Source organism: Aspergillus aculeatus (genome assembly GCF_001890905.1).
Source record: "Aspergillus aculeatus ATCC 16872 unplaced genomic scaffold ASPACscaffold_4, whole genome shotgun sequence".
NCBI classification, from domain to species: Eukaryota; Fungi; Ascomycota; class Eurotiomycetes; order Eurotiales; family Aspergillaceae; genus Aspergillus; species Aspergillus aculeatus.
The window spans coordinates 191,076-210,490 of NW_017962979.1; the positions used below are offsets into that span (position 1 = coordinate 191,076).

Sequence of the window (19,415 nt, forward strand, 5' to 3'; positions counted from 1 at the left end):
CAACTAGTCCATACCAACAGTTTTATCGTTGATTTTTAATCTCCAGTAATTAAACAATAGGTATATCGCCTTCGTCGGTATCCGTCCTAGGCACAGTCTATAGTTATACTTCACCCCGCCTCGACTCGTTACTTCGCCCCCGGACCCCCCCCCCCCCCCCTCCCTCAAACCTCCTCACGACTTTTCTCTTCCAGCACACTACCCCTACTCTCACTCAACGCCTCCGAATCAACCTCCAACCCCTCCTTCCCGCCAGTATTCCCCTGGCTCCCAATCCTCAAAAAGGCACACAACGGAATCCCCAACGACGCGATTCCCGCACAGTACAAAAATGTCGCACTATAGGGCTCAATCGGATCGCCCTTGAAGTAACCCCCAGTGGCCGTCCCCTTGGCCACAACTGCATCATAAATCGCTGTACTGATCCCCATCCCGATCGTCACACACAACTTGGTGACAGTCTGAAAGATCCCGCCGGCGATGCTCTGCTGCGCAGGGGGCAGCGAGCTCATGACGTACATGTTGGCAACGCAGAACTCGAAATCTGCGCCCACAACCGCCAGCACCAAACCCGGAAAAATGAACGCCCAGTAGATGCTGTTCGAGTGCTGGAGGCCCATGAGCAAGAACGAGCCGACGTAGGCGGTGGCGCCGACGGCCATCAGCAGGCTGTTGGAGACGCGGTGCATGATGAGGCCGGCGATGATGTTGACGATGATCCCGCCGATGGCCATGGGCAGCATGTGCACGGCGACCATGAGCGGCGAGTAGCCCTTGATGCGCTGCATGAACAGCGAGACCCAGAAGGACATGATGGGAAAGGCCAGGAAGCCCAGCAGCAGGATGGCGATCACCAGCGAGAAGTCGCGGTCGCGCCAGATGCTCATCGGCACCAGCGGGTAGGCGTACCACTTCTCCCAGAAGACGAAGGCGATCATGAACAGGGCGCCCAGGATAAGGAGGACGAGGACGTAGGGGGTCCTCCAGCCTTGCGGGGCGTCGGAGCCCAGACTTTTGGTTGTTGGTTAGTATTGAAAACAGTAAAGAAGATGAGACGGAAGAAGGAACTCACCTCAGGGCACCGGAGAACATTCCAATCCCCGCGATCGTGAGCAGCGTGCCCACGATGTCAAATTTCTTGATCGCCTGCACGGAGATCTCCGTCTTGGGCGAGTGGTCGACCGGCACGCTGAAGACGGCGACGACCACCACCACCACGTAGATGATGGCCAGCAGGAAGTAGCTGGCGCGCCAGTTGAAGAGCTGCGTCGCGATCCCCGAGAATACGCTTCCGAACACGAAACCCATCGGGTTGCCCGCGCTGAAGCACGCGAACACGCGGTTCTTCCGCTTGGACGGTCGCTGGTAAATGTTGGCCAGCATCCCTTGGCCCGGCGGGACCGAGGCCGCCGACATCAGGCCCATCACCCCGTTGAGAATGTCCAGCTGTAGCGGCGTCTTGCTGAACCCAGCTGCCAGCGAGAAGACGGCGAACAAACCCATACTCCCTAGGAACAGGGCCTTGCGACCGAAGAGATCCGCCAGGCGGCCGAAGAATAGCAGGAAGGATCCGGCGGCCAATCTGGTGGTTAGGGTTAGCGTACAATACCCTGGCTGGTGATGATTGGGGAAATGAGTGCGTACGATGAGGAACCGCTCAGCCAGGTCAATTCCGCCGTGGTCATGTTCAGATCATTCTGAACTTCGGCGGTTATCACAGTGACGGCTCCGCTGACGAGCGAGGACATGGCGATCGCCATGGTCGCCACGGCGACAAACATAATCTCCTGGACAGTGGACGAGAAGACTTCAGGGCGGGCTTCATCGTCGACTGGGCTGGTCGCAGCTATAGCGGTGGTCACCCCATCGGATTTCTCCGACGGTAGACTACCCTCTGTCGACCGCTCCATGTCGTCTCGGAGCATCACTAGAGAGTACCGAGGGGTGGGGTTGAGGGAAAGGGAAGAGCGGGTACAAGATCTTGATCTCAACCTCGAGCCATGCGGTATAAATGCCGGGTGGGAGATGGAAGTATCACCGCCATTTGGGAGAGAACTTGCCAGAGAGGAAACTGCATGATTACGCGATGGCGCGGCGAAATTTCCGCAGCGGCGTTGAGTGCAAATTTGGGGTTATTCTCGATTGGTCTTAGGGTTAATCTTGGCCCTCTGTGTCTACGCAACTTGATCTATTCACTCCGTTCCGAAGTCCGACGACGCCTACTTTGGCTGCGCTGACTCAAAATTTACAGGGATCAATGTGTAATTACTGAATGATCTGATAACAAATACTCAGCCTGTCACTCGAATTCTGCCTACAGTATCTAGGTGGCTCCAACAACTGACCGCCAATAAATCCCTGCGACTGTTCGGCTCGAGCCGCAGCTCGGGATCTGAGTTCCGAATGCGGTAACATTGACACTCCCTCTGCAAGTGTTCAATTGACTCCGTCCTGCTTATTGCTTACCTATTGAATTGCTGGCTGCAGGTAATTACTTTTCTAATCAAAAATGACCGCTCACATGCACATCTTACGTGTCCATCGGAACGGAAGTAGTTGCCCTCAATCATCTGTTCTATTGTCCTTCTGTTCGGAAACGACCCGGGTCTGGATTCTTCTTCGGGTGGAGACTGCCTCTCCACTCTTGCGGGTTCTAATTCAGCTACGATTCTTCCCACACGTTACAAATATCAATGGACGTACAATGGGAATGGAATGATCGGCTTTTTCACACAGGATCGTAGATCTCACACTTTGTCAAGTTATGTGAGAAGTCAGCAGAGGAGGCACCACCTAATTTTCACAGGCAGAGACTATCTACAATGATTCAAGTGATGACAACACTTACTTACGTCATCCGAGGTCTCGTGGCGCAATGGTAGCGCATTAGTTTCCGGTACTAGAGGTTGTGCGTTCGAGTCGCACCGGGATCGTTTTTTGTTTCCCCCCCACCTCGTGCCCAGTTCGACGTCTGTGACTGAACTTGTCGTCTACATCATGGTTTTGTGTTTTCTCTTTCCTTCTTATATCTTGCAATGTGCGTTTAATGCTACTGTGCTGACTATACACTCCGCATGTGTAATCCTCGATGGTGCAATGATCCAATCTGACAATCTCGAGACTTTCGGTTCAGGTTTTCAGCGCTTGATCAGCCTTTCCACGGCAGGTGACAAAACAGAAAATGAACTCGCTTCCCATTCTATATTCTCGATAATCAATTCCAAAACATAATACAACACACGCTTCCCAAACATGGTCAGAATCTCCTAACGCCAGCCCCTCCTTCCAACCCTCAACCGCTTTCAAAAACATCAACCACATTCCCCCTGAACTCAAGATTATGGATCTTGTCGTTCCGAAATCCACGATCCAAATGCCGCCGGCAGATCGCCTCCACGTGCTCCTCGTTTCTGAGCTCAATCTGATTTGTAGTGGGTGATCCCTCCGGAGAATCGCGTCTTGCTTGGCCTGCTTTTGACAAGCCTGGTAAATCTCCCCGGTTCGCATCCAATGCATCAGCGGGGATCTCTTCCTCGCGACTGCTGTTCTGCCTGTGTGCCTTCACGCTCTTCACCCCGTACGCGACGCTATTGACCACCAGCGCGGTACCTAGCAAGCAGCCCGTTAGCAGAACACACCGGCCCAGGACGATTCAGAGGGAAATGAGACGAACTGGTAAAAGGAAGCAGAGCGATGTTCCCGAAGAACCGGGCGGTCCCGACCCCGACGTCCTTCGCGAGGTTGGGTCGGCCCTTACCGCGGGGGTAATCGCCGCCGTCGGGCCTCGAATCCTGGGCCACCAAAGAAAATCAAGTTAGACAACAGTATCGAGATGCCATGGTTGCGTCGTGGCGTCATACCTTCTTCCGCAGCCCAGGGACCTTGCTCACCAGATCCGAGGCACTGACGATATCCTTTGCCGCGTGGGAGAATCCATTCCAGTAGTCTTTGGCGGCACGTTCGGCGGCGGGTTGCGTGGATGCGATGTTATATAGGCACCGCGTGATCCTGCGTTCTGGTCAGTGAGTGGGTCCCTCCCATAGGTGTTTAGGTTAGGGATGTGGGAAAGGCGTACAGCACGAGATCCGTAGGCTTGATGCGTTGCTCCTGCAGCAGGACGGCTGCCGCCTCCGGGGAGATTGTCTGCGACGGTCGGTTCCAGATCTGGTACATGGCCAGGTCCTGCTTGGTCATACTGCAGGGTTGGACCTGCGGAGGCAGCCAGCGGTAGAAGGACTTGATGGCGCTGGCGGCCCCGGCCTCGTCGAGGAGTTGTCGCTGGATGGCTCGGGTGGTCTGTTGAACGTCGGAACGGAGGCAGAAGGCGATTGCCTGGGCGAGGGCCTCGGAGGTGAGCTCGTTGGCGCGTAGTGGCGAGGCGGCGGCGCCAATTTTCGCGAGAGTTTGGCCGGTTGAAAGGTGGCTGGATGAGTCAGTGTCTAGAAGTTTCCTGATAAGAGTACGGGGAGTGTTACTCGTCGGTCTGTGCGATGACCACGCTTGGCTTGCCGTGCCGTAAAGCCGGTTTCGTGGTCTCTATGCCCCCGTTGTGGATGACCAGAGATACTCTTGGGAGCAGCCAGTCTGTTTGAAACGTGAGTGATTTGACAACGTGAACGTTGGGATTGTCCAACTTCGCACGGACGTGCCGGCACTCTTGAGAGACAACAATCCGAAGCCCACGATTTAGTATACTCTCTTGAATGGCTGCCACCAGCAAATCCGAGTCCACGATACTAGGGTCCCTCATTATGAGATAAATCGGTGCTGCGCCCGACGAGATGAAGTTGTCAAGATCCTTCGGTGGGTGGTCGGACTCTTCGGGTTCGTGGAAAATATAGCCGGTCATCTCTGCAGGGACGTTAACCAGTCAATTCACTCTCGTAATGGTCAGAGAGCGTAATCGCTCACCACGATTGATCGCCCAGTCCCTCGGCTTCGGAACTAGAACCATCGAGCAGAAGTACGTGTGTGGAATCTCGTGGTCCATCAGCAGCCTCCCCGCCACAGTTGGGGAAATGCTCATCAACCCGAGAACCTGTCGTCGGAATATGTTGAGGGGCTCCAAGATTCTGGTATCCTGATGTTAGTCCTCTTACCTCACTGAACAAGAATCGCTGGACTCACAAACGCCACGTCGACTCCTCAATCAACGCATAAGACAACATATTGGCAGTCAGCCGATCGATCTCCTCGTTGGGATCCAGACGCGCTCTGGGATGCGGGAAGGCTTTGGTAGGGCTCTGAGGTGTCGCGGACATGATCTGCAGCGGGATCGATAGACGTTCCGCGCAGTGAATGTGGGCATGCGCCGTTGGGGTGGCGATGATCGCGTCCGCCATAAAGGGGCGGGCGTCGTCTCGGTAGGGCGCAATGCAGGCTTGCCAGCATCGTTTGTATGCTTCGAAGAGGGAATGGCGGAGGTTGCGGACATGGTTCGCTCGGTTATCGGCTGAGTTGAGAGTCTGACCATTGGCTGTCCTGTAACTCTATACAGAGAGTCAGTCTTACTTTCTTAATCCGAGAAGGAACACCTACTCGTGGGGATGAGGTGATCGGAGGGATGGCGAAGAAGTCCAGTCCGTGACTTCGTACCCGCGATGCGTTTGAGATATCTGCGGCGATCCGGACCCGGTGGGAATCTTGCTGGAGTTGTTTTGCAATGCTTACGAACGGGTCAATGGATTCTGTCATAATGTTTTAGCATTGAGATGAGCAATGACAGGACACCCGGCGTCATTACCATCGACGACCATCACCACGATGTCTAGTGGTGGCGGCTTAGGGCTTTCTGATTGGGGTTCACCACTTGAAGTGCTACTCCCTCCAGACTCGCTGCGGTTCAACCCCACACTCACCAACCGAGCCTGCGTGCTCGGCCGCATGAACGCCTGGATGAAAGCAGACGTGCGCGACGTGATGTCCGCATTGATACTAAACTTGCTATCTTCTGATCTCAACCGTTAAACAAGCAAGACCAGGCGGCTGCAGATCAACTCACTTTCCGGCGCAAAGCAGTAGTCCAGCTCCCGTGAATCGTTGGTAAACTCAGGGGGGAAGTCCGGCTCGATGGTCCAGAGGGACGCTTCCGAGGACGCGACTGAAGCACGCGCGGGCGAATATGCAGGCGGTGGATCTGAGTAGTCATCAAAGATGCCGGTTTGTTCAATATGCAAAGATTCTTTGGAATCCATGGTGCAGCGTCTAAGGAGAGGTGTAAGTATAAGGGTTGTTGAGAGTGGAAGGATCGTTGGAAGGATTACATTCACAATTAAACAATCTAAGTTAGGCCATCATGCTTCTGTCTTTTAGCCTTTTAAGAACAACCATAGAAGTATATTAAACACCAATCAAAGTGTCATTGATTTAGCTTTTTCGATACACCGCGCATCGATTGCGGCAGGTGCCCTCAATCGAAGGCCTGGCTGTTCCAGAACGTGGCTTGGTAGTGGACCAAGAGGTGACCTCTACCATCGCCAGTAAACTCTAAATTCACTTAAGTCGTCAGATATGCGACAGAAAGGTTGAAACTGAAGTTTGAATATGGCGATCAAGTGGGTCGAAAGGTCCGCCATGCTCGGGTTCGTACTCGGGTTCGGATCTAAGCGCAGAACGGTTTTTGCACCTGTCCGCGAAATGTGACCCACATGCTCGGATCGTCCGCCTGGGACTATGAATCTGTGTATGTATGTGAAGAGCTTGTATGCTGAATCTATACGAACCCGATGAGCGGAGACAAAATGTGATTGCCTAGATCCTGGCTGAAGTCGAGATTTTATGGATGGAAAAAACTGCCAAATGGTCGTCACCGACAAGTATTGCGCTATAAATAACTGCACGTGGGACCCTATGCTAGGATATAAAAGTGCACCGACTTCTGAATATCGAAAAAAAATCATATACATCGCAATTATCATATCAGCCTTCTTTTACACATAAAGCTCAGACTTGAGCTTGATACCTTATCAGAATGTTGGCCGAAAGATCCAAGTCCACATTCGTGCTCTACGAGTACGACCCCAGCCTGCCGGCCGCAGTCATCTTCGCTGTGCTGTTCTTCTTGACCACGGCAGTCCATCTCTTCCAGCGGGTGAAAACCCACGCGAAGTACTTCAACCCGTTCACTGTAGGAGGAATCTGTAAGTGATTCGAACGATCTTTTAGGCAGATCATCAATCTTATTGAGCAACCTCCAGTCCAGATAATCGGCTATATCGCCCGCGCAGCAGCGCATTTCCACCAGACATCGACCACGCTCTACGCCATCCAGACCCTCCTGCTTCTCCTCGCACCCACTCTTTACGCCGCCTCAATCTACATGGTCCTGGCTCGAATCATCACCTTCGTGAACGCAGCAGACCTGAGCATCATCCCCGTGAAATGGTTGACCAAGGTCTTCGTGTCGGGGGACATCCTATCCTTCCTTCTCCAAGCAGCAGGCAAGTAACCCCTCCCTGTCTCCCTCCCTCCCTCCCATCCATCCGACCCCACCTATTCTAACACTGAAGACAAAACAGGCGGCGGAATCATGTCCGGCGGCTCCGCGAGCGGCATGAAGATCGGGCAATGGGTCATCGTCGGCGGTCTCTGCGTGCAGCTAATCTTCTTCGGCGCCTTCCTGCTCGCCTCCCTCACCTTCCACCGGCGCATCGCCAGCCACCCGACCGCGGAGTCATACAAGGCCACGGATCGCGGGAGCGGCAGCTGCTGGCCGCGTGACTGGCGCGGTCTGCTCTTCGCGTGTTACCTCGTTAGCGGGCTCATCCTGGTGCGGTCGGTGTACCGGCTGATCGAGTTTGCGCAGGGCAACAGCGGGTACGTCATCAGCCAGGAGGCGTTCCTGTATGTGCTGGATGCGACGATGATGTTCCTGGTGATGGTGGTGATGAACCTGTTTCATCCGTCGGTGGTGCTGCAGAGCGGTGTGAGGTCGGAGGAGGTCGGGCTGCAGCTTGAGCGGCGGGGGTCGCCTGCGTCGGTATAAATGCGTTGTTCTAGTCGAAGTTATTCTGAGGTTTCCTTCTTACATGCATATTGCGACTTTTGTTTCAGTGGTTTTGTGTGGGCTGTTTGGTTGATAGACTGTTTTGAATCCTGAATTGTGAATGCTGTTGATTTTATTCTGCCGAGCTATTGCTTCATCACCTCCCGGGTTGCTTAGTTAAATGGGATTTTCCCGGAATTGTATCATTCAAGTCTCTCTTATTGCCGAAAAGTGGTTGCCATTGTTTCTTGGATCGTGTAGGGATAGTGAAGGGCTATGCGGATTTCATGCCAAGCCTTGGAAACGTTGAATGTCCGTAGAACTGCATTATTTAGATGCGTCTGTACTTCAGAAGACAAGATAGACCGATTAAGAGACCCCGCATCAGGCCTCTCAGAAGCTCCTTTTTACTGAATTCACGCCGGTAATAGAGCTTTTAACCGTGTTGAGCAACAAGTTTAGCATTCAGAATACAACCCAGTGAATGATTTAGATCCTATCAGAGTACTAGGAACCGTATAAGAAACTACTCAGATGAAAGAGTCCAAGTTCTCGAAACTACAATTTTGTTGAGATAAATGTATCATATATTGTTCTGACTTCCCTTCAATCACTAAGAAAAGGTCTTGGCAAAGAGAAGCTAAGTTGGGCGGAGGGATATTTGACCAATCAAATTTAAGGTTGAATTGACCCGGCACTGCGTCTGCCGTGTTTGCCGTGTTTGCACCCGGCAAGAGGAGTTTAGCGTGCGCCAAGAATAGCTCAGCAATCCAGGCTTCCACCATAACAGCCTCATTCAAAGAGGCTTGTTTTCACGCCAGAAGAATTTGGATGCCTGGGACATCTCTCGATCTATTGTAGTAGCATACATGGTATCAAAAAGGTCTCCGAATAGGCAGCCATGGCAGTTAAAACTGCGCAGCAAGGCGACTCGGGCGAGATGTCTCGGCAGTTGAAAATAAGAACAGGGTCGGTCCACTTGACCCAGGGACAAGGAAAAAGGACTTTGATCCTTGCCTCAACTTTAAAACTTGCATGATCAGGCGAAATGTCTGGGCTGCGATGACTAGTACTATCATATCTCACACTGCTACGTGACTTGGCTCTTCTATAGTGCGGTGGTGGCAGGTGCCCAGCAAATTCTGATTGAACTTGTTCACGTTGTGAAAACGGGGCTGGAGCAAATCAAGCTTATCTTACCGCCGGCACTGTACGGCACTGATTCGCGCGGGGCTTTTCCAACAAACAGAAGATGTCGGCCAGCTCCACAGTCCGAGGACGCCGGTCTCATCGCAAGTCACGTAACGGGTGCCAGCAATGCAAGCACCGGAAAGTCAAGGTCGGATGCTTTCATACCTCTTCTCAGCAACGGTATCACCGGAGCAGTATGCTGACACGAACGACAGTGTGGCGAGGAAAAGCCGACGTGCGACAACTGCATGCGCCATGGCGTACGGTGTTCCTTTGCGGTTTCGACGCGAATGGCCGAAACCGCTTCCTCATTGACCGAAGCCACCTCCGCATCGAGTCGCAACTCGACCCCCAACTCCAGCGGCAGACGGAGTCCACCCGTCAGATCCCCAGATAACACAGCAACAAGCCTACCCCAGCCACCCTCCTCAAGCAGCACCTCAGACCTCGCCATCGCCGACCTCGAGCTCCTCCACCACTACACCACCTCGACCGCGTACACCTTCTCTGCCAACCCGATTCTGCAGACGCTGTGGCGCGTCGAAGTCCCCAAGATCGGCTTCACCGCCCCGTACACCCTGCGGGCAATCCTCGCGCTCTCCGCCCTACACCTAGCGGGCCTCCGCCCCGGACACAGGCACCACTACCTTGGCCTAGCCAGCACGCACCACGACGCGGCCCTCCGCCTGGCCACCCCGGCCATCGCCCAGCTGACCCCGACCAACGCGACGCCGCTCTTCCTCTTCTCGGCGCTCTCCTCCTTCATCTGCTGCGCCAAGCCCCTCAAACTCGGCAACTTTCTGCTGTGGGAAGGCCACGAAATCGCCAACTGGCTCCTCCTCATCAAAGGCACAGGCACGATTGTCGCCGTCGCCGAGGACACCCTCAAGAGCGGACCCCTCGGTCTGCTCTTTAGCGTGCACCGCCAACCGCTGGCCTACAATTTCGATGACGCGTCCGCCACGCAGCACGCCTTCCTCGAGGACCTGCGGCAGTTCATCCTCTCCGAGTCCCAAGACGATACCCACGCGAAGGCCATCTACTCCGAAGCCATCGACCACATGAGCCACTGCTTCACCCTGTGTCGCGAGAAGGGGTGGCGGCTGGAGACGGCGGACGTGTTCATGTGGCTGCTGCGCGTGCCGCATGATTTCCTACTCGCGCTAAAGGAGTACCAGCCGCCGGCGATGGTGATCGTCGGGTATTTCTGTGTGCTCATGCACCAGCTCGAGTGGATCTGGTGCATGCGCGGCTGGGGCACGCATATCCTCTCCCAGATCTATGAGCAGGTGCCTGGTCCCGTGTATCGGGCGTGGTTGCAGTGGCCCATGGAGCAAATTGGGGTGTTGCCGGGGAGATGAGGTTTGTGTCCCTGGTGGGTGGAGAGTGGGATTGTGTTGGGGGATGGGGGAGGCGCGGCCCCAGGTGGGGTGGGGGTGGATCCCGATAGATAGGGCTGGTCTGGGCTCGTGACTTTGACTTTTATGTCGATCGGGTATATAGGTCTTTCGCATTGGGGTGCATGACACATCGGCAGAATCAAGGTATTTTCTTGTTCTTCTCTTGAGCGTGAGCATCCTTCTGTATAATGATAATGAGACCTATCTCGGAGTGATGAATGATAATAATAATGATAATATACATGCATTATATAGAGGTACGCCTACCCCCCTCTGGGTCTAGCCCTGGCTACTGAAGAAAACAAGGCCCCGAAAAGGACCTATATGTTCAACTCGCGTCGAACCAATGGCTCCGTACTGGCCTGGCTCGATACGTGCGTCCGGCGCTCGGACTGGGTGTCCGTGTCCGTCTCGGCGGAGTCGGCCATGATTTGTGTATCGGTGAGGACGGAAGGCCGTGGACGATGCAGAGGCGGGTGCGGTGGCATCCTGCACTCGGGATCCGAGGTGGCTCGCGGCTTGCGTCGCCGCAGAGTGTACATGGTCGGGAGATTGGCGGCCAACGCGGAGAGGAGCACCTCGAAGAGGGTGATGATGATGTTGATGGCGGGATTGGTGGTGGTGAAGAAGGCGCGCGAGAGACTCGCCGCGGCCACTAGAATGCCGATGGAGAAGAGTCCGATCAGGAGAAGGCGTCTGCATTCGGGGTCAGACTGGGGACTGAGAGTGGAATATGGAGACAATGAACGCACTGGGGCCAGGGTCGGTGGACCTGAACTACCCAGGGGATCGGGAGTATAATGAGGACCACGTCGCTGGAGGTGTTCTGCACAACATAGGAGTATAATGATCCTTTGGCGTTGAGGCAATGCACTGCGATCCACTTCGTTGTTAGAATCTGGCCCTGTGGGGAAGAAGGGGAGGGTCTAAGGTAGGCAACCAATCTTCTACACTTACCCGGCGGGTGTCCCGTCAGGAGGATATTATGTACTGGCCCTACGCAGGATACGCTCCAGCCGACGACCGCAAAGGCAAAGGTCAGCGTGAGCCAGCCCCAGGCCACGAGAATCCAGATGCGAGGCCACGGAAGACCACCCCAGACACGCTGGATGAAGAGAAGTACGACGGCTTTCTGACCCCAGAGACTAAAAGCAGGCACACAAATCAGAGAGGTATATCTATAAGGTGCTTGTGGGGAAGGCATACTAGATGAAATACCCGTATGTATACCCGACATACACATGCGTGATCCTTCTGGCGATGGCAAGGTCATGAGGGGTTGGCCCGCCCGGCTTCTGAAGTACACCCGACACCTTGAACTGTCCAACCACCGAGACCATGACCGTAATCACCAGGAGAGAGAACATGCACAGCATGGTCACGTAGTCACTAATGTCGAAGGGCTGACTTCGATGCTTGCGCAGCCACAGCCGAGTACCCATTACCGCTCCCGCCATCGCGGCGACGACGCACTGCAAAATGACGGAGAGGGGGGGCCCAAGAGTGAAGACCATTGTTGTGCTGCCATTCAATTAAAAAGAGAAAGGTCACATACTGCTAGAAGAGTGAAGGTTGCAAGTGAAGCTGAAGCAACATTAAGGAGTGTGCGATGTACAAGGATCCCATGAAAAGATAATATATGCTAGAACTAGTAAATATGATCTGCGCCGTTTTTTTGGGAACTGTGCTCAACCCGATATTATGGCTACGGCAGTAAGTACTGTACAGTACTTCAGGAGATCGGTGCAAAGGGTTCACCGAAGCTCTGATAACTTCGGTTCCAGGCCAAAGCTCCTTCCCTGCCAAACAAAGAATCTGAGATCATGAGCTCGCGAGCTCGAGCTTTTCCCTCTTTCGCTCGCTCAACTGCGGAGGTGGACAGCCGCTCGAGACCCCCCTCGAACCACTCCCTAACCCGGGGAAGAACAGAAGATCATCGAGCGGAACCCGAGTCCAAGCCATCCAAGCCACCACGGACAAGATTCTGATGGTCCTCAAATGACGAAAGTCAATCGCTCTAACCCACTGTCCTCTGACTCTTTCTGACTCGGAGTTGTCTTTTTCCTAGAAGCTCAACCTCGAAGACCACGGCTCGGGTGGGCCAAAGCGAAAGTCTAGCCGCCCTAACTTTGGCTCGGGCTTTCCCGATGTGGGCTACGCCAAGCGAGAGACAGACAAAGAAACGCAGCCGCCACGAGCCGTGATTCGTGATTGTGGAGTGATAGCTGTTGCTCGATGGTTTGGGACCGAGCTGAACTTATGTCATGACTCCTCCTCACCGCGGTTGCGGGTTTGCGGGTTCCAGATCAAGCTCGACCCAAGCAGGCGGTACCCAAGCTATGGGAGCACTTTGGCTCGCACTCAGAGGTTCATATAACTACACTATCATGTCATGCGACTGAGGTCACGACCATTTCAGTCAGTCAAACTTATGATAGAGGTGTGATGATCCATTGGAGAGACGCACTGAGTCGAATCATGGGTCTAGGTCGCATGCTGATCTACCGCGCCGAGGTTAACTGATCTCATGTTAGACCGAGAATCGTGCAGTCATTAATCTGCTGTGACTGGAGACTACACAAGCAGAGTATACACATCAGAAAAAAACCCCCTGTCCCTGTTTCCGACTGTTTCCACCCGCGCTATACACCTTCCATTCGACAGATGTTAGCGACTCCAACTCAACAAGGTTCAGATACACCCCAATAACTACGCAAATGCAACCGTTCCTACGGGCCAAGCCATCCGGGAAAAGGGGCATGCTGCCTGCCCTGATGTGCGTGGCCTCTTCGTTAACACCTTCCTGTCAGGTCCCGAGGAGATAACCAGCAATTCCCTGGCCATCGCGCACTTGGCGCGTCTATCGTGATCACGTCGAACATGTTTTGAGATCTGCACGCAGGTTTCAGCCTCGGTGTATCCGAACTCAAAACTCGTAGATGCTTTGTTTTTGGCATGGGCTTCTCATCGGCGTAGTGAGAAGTGTGCGTCCGATCCCCCCGAATCGGACTGGTGCAGTAACTCCTCCTTCGCGCAGAGAACCACTCGATCGTCGACTGCCGGCGCATGGACGTCTGAGCCGCGGAAGACACCCACCTTTTTCCGTCCACACAGCGCCCTTGCCCCCTCAAACTCATGGTCTGTGATACCGCTCACCTTTCAACCTGCATGCCCGATCACAGAAGGACCTTTCGGCCGGATAGCCTGGTGGAATGTGAGACCTGGAATGACCGGCTTTGAGTAGAAACCAACCCACCCATCATCAGCCAAATCGATAACTACAGTTGATTCGTAAAACCCCCCCTTCCCCACCCCTCCGTCCCCTCCTCTCTCCCTCCGTAAAGTCTGCTGTGACTCCGGATCGCGTCCGTGCGGTGATCCTTCGCACCGAGCGTGCATGAGCCAAGGATCCATATCGGTTTCGACCATCCAGAGAGAATTGTTGGTGGGAAGTGGGGCTGGTTCGTCGTGGAGGTACAGAAGTTTGAAGGTTCATCTCAACTACAACCACAATCACATAGTAATATGCTATTGGTGATGAGATGTGATAGCGGGAGGTTGATCGAGGGCAAAGCTTGAGTGCTGGGAATATTACCCTTTTCGTAGGGGAAGGACCTTTTATGCTCGCTGGGAGAGATTAAGCGCCAGATTCGCGATTCTGACCTTTTTCGTGCTGTTGGGGGTCTATTGTGCTATTTTGTGGTCGTTCCATGTCGCCGGCGATGGAAAGGGGGTGTCGATCGCTTTCGTTGATGTGGAGGAAAGATGCGAGAGTATTGACTAGTTTCCAATCTAATTCTTTGCATGGATGGTCTACTCACGCTTCTGTGCTTGGTGTTGCTGCAGGGTTGCAGCAGGATGGGAATTGGGAGACCGATGGCCTAACGACGGCCTGAGGCTGCCTGTTTCGAAGGCATCTGCGGGGAATGTGGTATGCCAAGTTCCCTCAGCCGAGCATGCGGGGATCTGACAATGCCAAGGTGAACACAAGTCCATCATGTATCGGGACCAGTGCTGAAGCTGAAACCTGCACGGAGTCGAACCCTTGTAGGGACTGTCCAAGCTCAATCAATGAAGTACCTAGTTTTGACCACTGTGAACCCTCAAGCTCAAGCGAACTGGATTGATAAGCACCGCGAATCGTTGGCAAGGATGATTTCACAAATTAGGTAGCGATGCGATGCCCATAGCGATGGTATATCCGCTTTCGCATCGCGTTGCCGCCTCTGGAATCCGCCAGTGTTGACCAGGAACAGTAGTTCAGGTTACGAATCACACCTCGTCAACTAGAGATCAATATGGCCCTCAAACTCTACGGATCGGCCATGTCAATCGCCCGCGTCCTGGTCACGCTCTATGAGAAACCACTGCCATTCGAATTTATCCGTGTCAATATCGCCCAGGGGGAACACATAACCACAGAAAACAAGAAGATGCAGCCGTTCGGCAAAGTGCCTGTGCTGGAAGACGAGGAGTTCCGAATTTGAGAGTCGAGCAAGTATTTCGCTCGGTGAGTCGTTCTTTTTTCCTGGTTATCGTGCATGTAGATAGGTTCTCATTTGTCGGGATAGACGATATACCTCTGGGCGGAGTTGATTCCCGCCGAAGAGACTATAAAGCGTACGGGCGCTTCGAGCAAGCCTGCACCATCGAACAGAGCTATTTCGCGGCGGCGGCCGAGACCCTAAGGACCGAGCTGGTGATTGAACGGTATGGTTGAACATTGGGGTCCAGATGCGGTTCACGAGAAGGCAGGTTGCCGAGACTACAGCAATGCTAGGGCCAAGGGACTGAGTCCTCCAGACCAGGCGCGAGTCCGTCAAGCCGAGGCGGACTTGGATCATGTCTTCGCGGTCTATGAGGAGATTCTGGGACGACAGAAGTATCTAGCAGGAGATGAACTCACCCTGGCTGACCTGTTTCACTTGCCGTTGGCATCGACTCTGAAGGCCTTTGGATATCAGGCAGTGTTTGAGCGGTATCCGAGTGTGGACAGGTGGTTCAAGGGCCTGCAAGGGCCTGCAGGAGCGGGAGAGCTGGGTCAAAGCTTCTGCACTGGCAGGATAAAAATGAACCAGCATTGTGTTAGTCAATGACAAGGCAGTCTCCGACCGGAACTGAGCGATGATACGCTTATCGGAGGGCTTATCGGCCACCGTCGGAGCTCCATTCACGTGATTGTGTGCATGTAAACAATGACTCAGCCAGTCTGGAGATCGTTTGGAAAGTGACATGTAACACCTATCTCAAAGTGCTTTTGTTTTTGCGTTCATCGAAGTAGAGAGGTACGAGATAATGCTCACTATATAGCTGCACTATTGGAAATAGAACATGTGCAGGAAGGGCCAAAGGCAGTTCACCGACTGATAACGCACTTTCGACCCACAGTCACGCCAGCGGTGCGGGCAGTCTTATAACTATTCCCCGCCCTACACTCCCACCGCAATCAAGGGGGTCGAATTCTCCACCATCTGTGGCACCGCATCATGACTTCCAAGGGCAGTCTCCAGGGCTATCCTGGCCCAGTGATTCACGAGCCAGCTCGTCCACCACGCCGCCGATTCCTGAGACGCTGGCGACGATCCATTGGAGGTGTTGCGTTGGTCGCAACGCTGCTGCTGGTCTCCGTCAGGTCCCCTGCAGATCTACTGACTCCGACCACCTCGGCAGCGACCAAGCGAGAGTTCCACGAAGGGCTGCAGAAATGTCACGATGTGTACGATCGAGGTCTCCGAGAGCCTGTCGCATCAGCAACCAGGGTCAATCCCCGCTGGAACCCCGTCGCAGGCCAAAAAGAAGCCATCGTCATCCAGAATGCGACGCTCTTCGACGGAGAATCCACCCTCGACGACCGGGTTGATATCATCTTCGACGCCGGGGTGATCCGCTCGGTGCTCCCGACTTCGCAAAACACCCCTATCCCAGCCAACGCCCAGGTCATCGACGTCCACGGGTCATTCGTCACCCCCGGCCTGGTGGATATGCATTCGCACCATTTGCTGCTCTCCTTCCCGCAGCTCCCGGCCACCAAGGACGTCAACGAGAGCCCGCTCCTGGGCCCGCTGACCTCCTTCGTGCGTGCCGTGGATGGGTTCAATCCAGACGACCCAGCCATCAAGATCATCGCCTCCGGCGGTGTGACCTCGTCGCTGATCCCCCCGGGATCGGCAAATGTAATCGGCGGCGAAGCCTATCTAGTGAAGAACTTACCCCGACCCGGCGCAGACAGCGAGCCGATCATCGAAGAGTTGCTCCTCGACCATGGCATTCCCGAGGCGCAGCGCCAGCGGTATCTCAAGATGGCGTGTGGGGAGAACCCCCGACGGTTCTACGGACACACCCGCCTCGGTCTCGCCTGGCTGCTGCGCGAAGAACTCAACAAAGCACGAGAGCTGCACGCCCGCCAGACGGAATGGTGCCAGGCTGCATTCCAGATCGAGGAGACCAGGGTGGGGCAAAGTCAGCAGATCGCCAATTTTATCGACCGACAAGGCAAGCGACCAGAAGAATTCAAGCTCGAGACTCTGGTGGCGTTGCTGCGCGGAGAGCTCAATCTGAACGTGCACTGCTATACGCCCGACGATCTGGAGCGCATGCTTGCCGTGCTGCATGAGTTTGGAGTGCATCCTCGGGCCTTCCATCATGCGTTGTCGGCGTGGCAGGTGCCGGAATTTCTGAAACATCTCGAACGGTGAGTTACATCACCTTTAACCTTTATGTCACAGATCGAAGTGCTGATTCAGGTTGACTCGCAGAAACATCACTATTGCCACGTTCGCCGACAACGGGCTGTACAAGGCCGAGGCCTACGAGTCGAATCTGCGAGGGCCCAAGGTTCTGGACGAGCACGGTCTCCGCGTGGCCCTGAAATCGGTGAGTCCTGATGTCTATCTCTCAGTGGCGGCCATGGCTCATTGACCTGGGTGTCTAGGATCACACGGGGGAAGGCAATTATGCAAAGTACCTCCTGTAAGTGGCGCACGGGCATTGCCCCCAGCCCTAAGTTCTCGCTGACATCTGCACAGCGACCAGGCAGCAATTGCACACTCGTTCGGCCTGTCCGAGAAAAAGGCCCTGCAATCAGTGACCTCAATCCCGGCTCGCTCCATCCAGCAAGACCACCGGATCGGCTACGCACGCCCTGGCTACGACGCCGATCTCGTCATCTGGGATGACCATCCGCTGCAAGTGGGCGCCACTCCGATCGAGGTGTTCATCGACGGTCGCGCCGTGCTCGAATCACCCGCCTTACTATCAATCCAAGACAACGAGTTTGTAGCACAAGCCGCACCAGCCGTCCGACCCTCCGTCGCCACAGCCGAGCGGGACCGCGTATGCGCATCCGTGCGCGATCAAGTGTCCCACGCGAACATCCTCTTCACCGGCATCCAGCACGTCCTCCTCAACTCGACCACAAATCTCCACACAGAAGCAGCGCACGACAGAGTCCTCCTGCTCACAAACGGCCAGATCGCCTGCCTCGACACCAAGTCGACCTGTCTCGCGCAGACCACCAGTGAATCCCTCACGCAGATCGACCTCGAGAACGGATACATCACGCCCGGCCTGATCGCCTTCGGCAACAAGCTGGGCATCGAGGACATCGCCTCGGAGCCCTCCACCGGCTCCGGCAAGGACGTCAAGGGCGCGGCCGACCCGCTGAACGAGCAGAAGAGCGTGCATTTCGCCAAGTACGGCGTGCATCTGCACGGGCGCGCCTTCAGCCGGGCGCAGATCGGCGGCGTGACCAAGGCCATCACCCCACCACTGAGCGCGGGCATCATTCAAGGGGTAAGTGTGGGGGTCCGCACCCACGAGCAGGCGACGATCCTGGACGGAGGGATCTGGAAGGACGACGTGGCGCTGCACTTCACGGTGGGACAGTCGGCGAGAAGTGAGTTCCTACCTTGAAACATCTCCCCCCTTGTCGAAAACGATAGATAGCTTACGCGCGCATCCTTACAGACGACAATACCCCCACCGTCTTGTCTGGGATCGAACGGCTACGGCAGGTGTTGGAGCAGGGAGGCAGCGACGGCTCGGGGATTTACGCGCGAGCGGCGGATGGGTCTCTTCCGGTGGTTGTGCATGCTTTCCACCAGGTATGCTGCTCCGATATATTCCCCCAAAATAAGTGAAGAGGGTGCAGCTAACCCGGACAAGGACGACATCGCCCAGCTGGTCCGCATCAAGACGGACTTCCCCCGCGTCAAGCTGGTTCTCTACGGCGGCCACGGTGCCCCTCTGGTAAGACCCTCTTCCTCCCTTCCTACTTTCACTCAGAGTCAACGCTCCCCGCATGAAACACCCACCAACCTAACAACACCACAGGTCGCCCACCACCTCGCCGAAGCAGCCATTCCCGTCATCCTCACGGGCAACCGCGGGGCCCCGGACCGCTGGGAGAAGAAGGACATCCCCGTGGGCCCTCCGCTGAGCGAAAGTGCCGCGAAGACGCTCCTTGACGCCGGCGTGCAGCTCGGGCTGGCTCTCGTGGGCGACTCCGGGGTCCACGCGCTGGCCCAGCATGCTCGGGTGGCCGGGAAGCAGGCGGGGTTGACGGATGGGGAGGCGATCGCGCTGGTGTCGACGAATCTGGAGGAGATTCTGGGGCTTCGCTCGGGGCAGAGTGCGAGGGGGGAGGGGGAGGGGGAGGCGTATGTGGGGGACTTGGTGGTTTGGGAGGGAAATCCGTTGCGCGGGGAAGGGTCGGTGGTTGTTTCGGTGCTGGAGGGCGGGGAGGTCGCGGATTGTTGGCCGGATAGGGTTGGGGCTGTTTTGTAGGGTTGGCCTGGTTGAGAGGTTGTATAAGGGGCTTGGAGTTGACTTGATGCACGGTC

General features: G+C 55.1%; 6 protein-coding genes and 1 non-coding gene across 7 annotated transcripts; 5 read left to right on the forward strand and 2 right to left on the reverse strand.

Annotated features, from left to right (window-relative positions):
* Positions 1-162: 162 nt before the first annotated feature.
* Positions 163-2,033, reverse strand: ASPACDRAFT_1865556 (uncharacterized protein; the record flags this gene model as incomplete). The annotated part of the gene is made up of 3 exons (XM_020197857.1): positions 1,645-2,033; positions 1,073-1,582; positions 163-1,011 (listed from the first exon to the last, which is right to left on the reverse strand). The coding sequence occupies exons 1-3, from the start codon at positions 1,923-1,925 to the stop codon at positions 165-167; spliced, it is 1,638 nt and encodes a 545-aa protein (XP_020058234.1). The 5' UTR covers positions 1,926-2,033.
* An 828-nt stretch (positions 2,034-2,861) lies between these two features.
* Positions 2,862-2,933, forward strand: ASPACDRAFT_t93. Its single transcript has one exon. It is a non-coding gene; the product is annotated as a tRNA-Arg (tRNA).
* Positions 2,934-3,180: 247 nt separating this feature from the next.
* On the reverse strand, positions 3,181-6,214 carry ASPACDRAFT_1865558 (glycosyltransferase). Its single transcript, XM_020197858.1, has 10 exons — positions 6,002-6,214; positions 5,744-5,950; positions 5,539-5,687; positions 5,128-5,489; positions 4,912-5,072; positions 4,476-4,767; positions 4,076-4,423; positions 3,861-4,008; positions 3,674-3,791; positions 3,181-3,609 (listed from the first exon to the last, which is right to left on the reverse strand). Exons 1-10 carry the CDS (start codon positions 6,192-6,194, stop codon positions 3,293-3,295), a joined length of 2,295 nt encoding a protein of 764 aa, XP_020058235.1. The 5' UTR covers positions 6,195-6,214; the 3' UTR covers positions 3,181-3,292.
* A 359-nt stretch (positions 6,215-6,573) lies between these two features.
* On the forward strand, positions 6,574-8,105 carry ASPACDRAFT_50705 (RTA1 domain-containing protein; the record flags this gene model as incomplete). The annotated part of the gene is made up of 5 exons (XM_020202382.1): positions 6,574-6,581; positions 6,985-7,139; positions 7,197-7,439; positions 7,518-7,924; positions 8,082-8,105. 5 exons carry the CDS (start codon positions 6,574-6,576, stop codon positions 8,103-8,105), a joined length of 837 nt encoding a protein of 278 aa, XP_020058236.1.
* Positions 8,106-8,952: 847 nt separating this feature from the next.
* Positions 8,953-10,789, forward strand: ASPACDRAFT_1865559 (Zn(II)2Cys6 transcription factor). The gene is made up of 2 exons (XM_020197859.1): positions 8,953-9,323; positions 9,391-10,789. The coding sequence occupies exons 1-2, from the start codon at positions 9,237-9,239 to the stop codon at positions 10,534-10,536; spliced, it is 1,233 nt and encodes a 410-aa protein (XP_020058237.1). The 5' UTR covers positions 8,953-9,236; the 3' UTR covers positions 10,537-10,789.
* Positions 10,790-14,545: 3,756 nt separating this feature from the next.
* On the forward strand, positions 14,546-15,671 carry ASPACDRAFT_1853938 (uncharacterized protein; the record flags this gene model as incomplete). Its single annotated transcript, XM_020197340.1, has 3 exons — positions 14,546-15,049; positions 15,184-15,285; positions 15,356-15,671. The coding sequence occupies exons 1-3, from the start codon at positions 14,874-14,876 to the stop codon at positions 15,669-15,671; spliced, it is 594 nt and encodes a 197-aa protein (XP_020058238.1). The 5' UTR covers positions 14,546-14,873.
* Positions 15,672-16,061: 390 nt separating this feature from the next.
* Positions 16,062-19,359, forward strand: ASPACDRAFT_50708 (uncharacterized protein; the record flags this gene model as incomplete). The annotated part of the gene is made up of 8 exons (XM_020202383.1): positions 16,062-16,291; positions 16,334-17,266; positions 17,331-17,448; positions 17,507-17,544; positions 17,601-18,469; positions 18,520-18,677; positions 18,739-18,822; positions 18,907-19,359. 8 exons carry the CDS (start codon positions 16,062-16,064, stop codon positions 19,357-19,359), a joined length of 2,883 nt encoding a protein of 960 aa, XP_020058239.1.
* Positions 19,360-19,415: the final 56 nt, after the last annotated feature.

What these genes read in the sequence shown, in the direction of transcription:
- ASPACDRAFT_1865558 (XM_020197858.1), bottom strand. Translation starts at nt 6,194, where the DNA reads ATGGATTCCAAAGAATCTTTGCATATTGAACAAACCGGCATCTTTGAT. An exon ending in AAGCCTACGGATCTCGTGCT is followed by an intron (nt 4,009 to 4,075) that starts GTACGCCTTTCC and finishes ACCAGAACGCAG; the next exon opens with GATCACGCGGTGCCTATATA. An exon ending in CGCTCTGCTTCCTTTTACCA is followed by an intron (nt 3,610 to 3,673) that starts GTTCGTCTCATT and finishes GCTGCTTGCTAG; the next exon opens with GTACCGCGCTGGTGGTCAAT.
- ASPACDRAFT_1865559 (XM_020197859.1), top strand. Translation starts at nt 9,237, where the DNA reads ATGTCGGCCAGCTCCACAGTCCGAGGACGCCGGTCTCATCGCAAGTCA. An exon ending in GCAAGCACCGGAAAGTCAAG is followed by an intron (nt 9,324 to 9,390) that starts GTCGGATGCTTT and finishes CACGAACGACAG; the next exon opens with TGTGGCGAGGAAAAGCCGAC.